The sequence below is a fragment of the Mus caroli genome, unplaced genomic scaffold, assembly GCF_978045245.1.
Source record: "Mus caroli unplaced genomic scaffold, Mus_caroli_1 scaffold_18, whole genome shotgun sequence".
Classification (NCBI taxonomy): Eukaryota; Metazoa; Chordata; class Mammalia; order Rodentia; family Muridae; genus Mus; species Mus caroli.
This window is the reverse complement of record NW_028227273.1, coordinates 20,415,989-20,421,988: the sequence shown is the minus strand read 5'-3', so window position 1 is coordinate 20,421,988 and position 6,000 is coordinate 20,415,989. Positions and strand designations below refer to the sequence as shown.

General features: G+C 48.4%; 1 protein-coding gene across 12 annotated transcripts in view; it reads left to right on the top strand.

Annotated features, from left to right (window-relative positions):
• Positions 1 to 569: 569 nt before the first annotated feature.
• Birc6 (baculoviral IAP repeat containing 6) overlaps positions 570 to 6,000 on the top strand; it is a 167,167-nt gene continuing 161,736 nt past the window's right edge. For all 12 annotated transcript variants that reach the window (XM_021186110.3, XM_021186109.3, XM_085833029.1 and 9 more), the window contains exon 1: positions 570 to 979. In XM_021186110.3, the coding sequence (XP_021041769.1) occupies positions 646 to 979 (334 nt within the window). In that variant the 5' untranslated portion in view covers positions 570 to 645. The remainder of the gene's footprint in view (positions 980 to 6,000) is intronic.

Sequence of the window (6,000 nt, the reverse complement as noted above, 5' to 3'; positions counted from 1 at the left end):
GGTCTCGCCTCCACCCCAACTCCACCCCGCAACGCCCTCCTCCTCTGCCCCGCGCTGGGAACCGCTGGGATTGCCCTGGCCACGAAGGGGCCTCTGGGCGTACCAGACGAGTCGCGCGGGCTCGGGTTTGCCTAGCGGAAATGCACAGGGCCCAGCACCACCCTCCCTGCCACGCGCAGGGCGGAACTCCCGCCGCTGCCACTCCCGGGGCTCGAAGGAAGAAACTGGGACGTTGAGGACGCAGGGCTGGCTGGAGCAGCAGCGCGTGGCACGCGCCGAGTCATACCGCGCATGCTCCGCGCTCGAAAAAAATGTTCAGCCCCGCCCACTTCTTCTGAGGCCCGCCTATCGGGCCCTGGAAGCTCTTCTGCGCATGCTCACTAGGGCAGGTCCCGCCCCTGCCCCGCCTTTTCTGTGCCTTCGGAAGTTCCCCATTAGCTTCCCTCCGCTCTGGCTGGGTCGGCACTCCCGCGCATGCTCCACCCCCTCGGCTCCGGCCCCTCCTTTGGTGCAGCCCTCTCTCCCCTCCCCCGCCAGCCTGCGAGCTCGCTTGGCCTGGCCGGCCTGGCGGGCGACGTTCCCCGTGCGTGCAGGCGCTTGACTTCACTTCCGGCTAACGCGCTCCGCTTTGCCCCCTGGCCCCGGATGGTGACTGGCTGTGGTGCTGCACCTCCCGGGACTGTCACTGAGCGGCTTCCCAGTGTGATTGTGCTGAGCGCAGGCCGGAAGATGGCGGCTGCGGCTGCGGAGGCCTCGGGCCCGAGCTGCTCCTCCGCGGCGGCGGCGGCAGGGGCGGGGGCGGCCGGGGTCTCCGAGTGGCTGGTGCTGCGGGATGGCTGCATGCGCTGCGACGCCGACGGGCTGCACAGCCTCTCCTACCACCCGGCGCTTAACGCCATCCTGGCCGTCACCAGCCGCGGGACCATCAAAGTCATCGACGGCACGTCCGGGGCCACCCTTCAGGCCTCGGCGCTCAGCGGTGAGCGCGGCACGCCGGGCGGGGGCTGGGCTGGGCCGGCCGCGGGCGGAGACCGGTTGTGGGGATGCTGGTGGAGGAAGCCTCCCAGCCTCCGGGATCGGGATCGGCCTCGGAGGGACAGCGTGGAGCGGGAGGGTCGGAGAGGCCCGGAAGCTACGGCCGAGGACCTTCGGACTCGGAAAGCAGCAGCTTTTGGGGACGGGAGCTCGGTTTGGCGGGGTGCGCTGCGAGTTGCTTTTCGGGCCTTTTGAATCTGAACCGACCTGGTTCTGTGGGAGAGATGTGGAGGCCTTGGAGGTCGGTGCCGGTGAGGGCCGGGCCCTCGCTGGACTCTTGGACGAGATTTTGGGCCAGCTCCGGGCTGGACCAGAGGGAAGGGCTGGCAGTCTTGGCGGTGGCGGGAGAGATGGATGGCCGGAGGCAAGGGGCGGGAAGCGTCCAAGCAGGCTGTCTTGCCCTCTCTTCCCGGCGAGTAGCGGCCCGCCGGTTGTCGTCTGGTCCCTGTAGGTGCGAGGACCTCCGAGGGTTGCGCTTTCTCACGGGGAGTGGGCTGGAGTGGGCACTGGGATGGGGAGGTCAGTAGGAGGGGGAAGGCCAGCTTCCTGAACTGTGCTTGCTGGACTATGGGACTCGCAGAGTGCAAAAAAAAAATAAAAAAAGGTTAGTCTCGGTCCTCTACCTGAGTGCTCCCCCCTTCCAGTGTCAAGAAGCCTGGGCCCCTTGTAATTAGGTGGAACTTCAAGCCCTTTCAACTTGTTTTAGCATAGAGAGCTAGAAATTGGTAGTTGTAAGTATGTCTAGATCTCCTCCACCTTGGAAGGAGAGCACTTGGGTGGTGGAGACGTTGGTTCACGAATTGGACTTTCAGGATGTACCAGGTCAAAGCTCGTTCCGTGGACAGACTGGAGTGTTTTGGGATGGCCCTCGCTAAGTTATTTGCTGAGATGACATTTCATTTGTGGATGAATGGTGTCTGAATTTTGGCGTTAGAGGTTAAATTTAGAAGTTCATGTATTAGTGGGTTTTAAACTCATGCACAGAGATAAATTGTATCGAAGCGCACTTAGCCAAATGGAAGTAATTATGTGGTCTACCAGTTCACCTTGTGTTATTTTACACAGACATACACGAATAAGTTTACTGTGTGAGTAATGTCATAAGATTAAATGGCAGTATAGGAATACAAAGATGAAATTAGAGATGTTAATTTTTGTTGACTTGTGAAAGAACTGGTTATGTATAGTTACAGCATGTAGACCTGTAATATATTTAAGAGATGCTTAAGAGAAAGTTTTCGGTGGTGGTGGGCTTAGGTAAATGACAATACCGATGGCCCAGATGTAGCAATGCTTGCTTACTGCAACTGGACATAACAGGTTGTCAGCTGGGTCTGAGAGGGAGATGTTCATGAACAGGTGACTCTTTAATGGAAGGGACTTAAAAATAATGGTCCTGTATTCCCCTACTTGGCATAAGAAATAAAACATTGCAAATACAGAGGGTAAACCCCTGGCTCCTGAGTTATATTTTATATTTCACTGACTCTGTTCTTCCTTTTCCCTGAGTGCTGCTACGTTAAATGTGGTCTTGTCACTTTCATACGTGTTATACTTTTACCCAATTACCCAATATTTTCATGATTTTTAATTTAGGACGTGTGGTGTCTTTTTCTTTCATTGGTTGGTTTTTGTTTTTGTTTTAAGACAGGAAATTATGTTTGATGGCTGGCCTCAAACGGGAGCTCCCACCTGCATCTGTCCCCAGAGTGTTAGGCTTAAGAGAGTGAGCCAGTACTCCAGGCTTGGATTTATTTTCCTTTATTTTATTTGTATTTATGTATATGAGTGTGTGAGTGTTTGACATGAGTGTGCAGGCGCCCATAGAAGTAGAAAGAGTGTATGGGTCCCCTGGAGCTTGTGAGTGTTTGGACTGGAGCTCCGGTTCTTTGGGAAAGCAGCAAACTCTTCAAGGATGAGTCCTTTGTCCAGCCTGAGTGTTAGCGTTTCTACAAAAAGTTTTATTAACAAGAGTGCAGGAGTTGCTGGATGTGGTGGCGCATGCCTTTAATCCCAGCACTTGGGAGGCAGAGGCAGGTGGCCAGCCTGGTCTACAAAGTGAGTTCCAGGACAGTCAGGGCTAAACAGAGAAACCCTGTCTTGAAAAACCAAAAAAAAAAAAAAAAAGAGTACAGGAGTTTTAAATAGTTTAATTGGGAAATTGGGATGTTTTTGTGTCTGCAGGCCATGTTCCAGAACAATAATGTACGTCTAGGTTTGTTTAAATGGTTTTATATTTACCTGCTGTATACAGGAAGGAAATGTTCACCTTAGTGTTAAAGGAGGAAGGTTGAAGGTGTATGATATGAATGCAAAAATAGTTGTATTAGACAGCAGTGAAGGGTATGTACTTGTATAAGGCCATGCATAAGGATTGAGTATGTGGTTACAACTATGTAGCTGCAGAGATGGCTTAGTGTCTAACATAACACCACATGCTGCTTTTCCAGTGGACCTGAGTTAGCTTTCTAGTGTCTCTCTGTCTCTTGTGTTTTTTTTTTTGTTTTTTTTTTTGTTTTTTGTTTTTTTTTGTCTCTCTCTGACACACACACACACACACACACACACACACACACACACACACACAGGAAAGTTTAGGGCTAACAATAAATAAAAGGACGGTAGGAAAGCAGTTGGAAGTAACCGTTGACCAATTCTGAAGCATTTTACATATGCAAACTAAAGTTTCTTATGAATTACGCTTAACAGAGGCTGTAGGATTTTTGTGTGTGAATGATGGGTACAGGGATGATGCATTTCACAGTTAACCTGGAACAGTTACTTTGTAGGTAACAGTTCTAAGAAATAGCAAATAACTACTTTGACCATGGTTCTAATAAAGCTCCTTTTTTTCAATTCACGGGAAGTGAGCTGCCTTCTTTTCTGTACCAGAGAATGATGTCTTTGTCTGAGGGGATAATTAGGTAACCATATGGAATTTTATTAGGTTACAGTAATAATATTCTTATTAGGTTACGGTATTAATGTTCAGATTCAGTTTGTAGAGGTTGTGGTTAGCTTGTTAGTGTAGACTGGAAGTTAAAGAATTGGAGTAGGATTTACATAGAGTTTTTGAGTTTGATAATCTTCCCACCCCCAGACAAGGTTTCTCTGTGTAGCCTTGGCTGTCCTGGTACTCACTCTGTAGACCAGGGAGGCCTTGAACTAGGAGATCCATCCACCTCTGCTTCCACCTCCTGAGTGTGGTGATAATTTTTAAACTGTCTCCGGATCTATGTTTTCAAATTACCTGTATCTGATATAAAGTCTGTATAAATATACTTTTACCAGATTAAGAGTTGTCAGGAAGCCAGGCAGTGGTGGCGGCGCACGCCTTTAATTCCAGTTGGATTTCTGAGTTCGAGGCCAGCTTGGTCTACAGAGTGAGTTCCAGGACAGCCAGAGATACACAGAGAAACCCTGCCTTGAAGAAACAAACAACAAAAAACCAAAATAAAAGAGTTGTCAGGATATAAAGGTTAGACAAGTATTTTTGTTCCCTATTAAGAGTATGTAAGAGCCGGGCGTGGTGGCCCACGCCTTTAATCCCAGGGAGGCAGAGGCAGGCGGATTTCTGAGTTCGAGGCCAGCCTGGTCTACAGAGTGAGTTCCAGGACAGCCAGAGCTACACAGAGAAACCCTGTCTGGAAAAAAACCAAAAAAAAAAAAGAGTATGTAAGAATTAATATTTTCCCTCTCTACAGAGTGAGTTTGAGTCCGGGCGTGGTGGCGCATGCCTTCAATCCCTTTACTCCCAGCACTCGGGAGGAAGAGGCAGGTGGATTTCTGAGTTCAAGGCCAGCCTGGTCTACAGAGTGAGTTCCAGGACAGCCAGGGCTATACAGAGAAACCCTGTCTCAAAAAACCAAAAAAAAAAAAAAAAAAAAAACCAAAAAAAAAAAAACCAAAAAAAAAAAACCACCCCAAAACAAAACAGAGTGAGTTTGAGGACATCTAAGACTTCATAGAGAAATCCTGTCTTAAAAAAAGAAAAAATACACCCCCCCCTCAAAAAAAAATAAAGGTTAGTATTGTGGAAACTAAGTATGGTGACTTTAACCCAGCATTCAGGAAGGTAAAGTCAACCTGGTCTACATAGTGAGTTATAGACCAGCCAGTGATACATAGAGAGACCATCTTAAAAAGTCTTCTGGGGACTGGAGAGATGGGCCAGAAGCTAAATGGTGGGTGCTTCTTAGAGGACCCAGGTATGGTTCCCAGCATGGTGGTTTAATAACTATCTCTAAATCTAGTTGTTGCAGGGGCTCTGATACTCTCTTCAGTCCTCTGTGGGCTGTATACACATGTGCTGCACTTCCATTCATGGGGGCAAAATACTCACGTATTAAAACGTTAAGGTTTTGGAGAGTTTGGCGGATGATCCATTGGAGTTCAGTTAACCAGTCCCCCTCCTGTCCCCAGTTCTTCTCCAGTCTTTTGCCATGTCTAGTTCATTTTGTGAAGTGGACTTATTTTTCTTCTTTTCCCTTTCCCTTTTCCTTTTCCTTTTTTTTTTTTTCCTTTCAGTTTTTCAAGACAGGATTTCTCTGTGTGTAGGCCTGGCTATTCTGGAACTCATTCTGTAGACCAGGGTGACCATGACTTCCCACCTCTGCCTCCCAAGTGCTGAGATCAAAGGCATGTGCCACCACACCCGCCTTAATTTTCTCTTCTTTGCTTTCTTAGATTATTCCTCTAGTTAACTAAATTTTTTTTTAAAGTTTTTTTTTTTAAGATTTATTTATTTTTTATTTATATGAGTATACTGAAGCTGACTTTAGACACACTAGAGGAGGGCATTGGATCCTATTATAGATGGCTGTGAGCCACCACATGGTGGCTGAGAAATGAACCCAGGACTTCTGGAAGAGCAACCAGTGCTTTTAACTGCTGCTGAGCCATCTCTCCAGCCCTGCCTAATCTCAATCTTAACTTAAGATTTGTCTGGTTTTGTTTTGTGTTAGA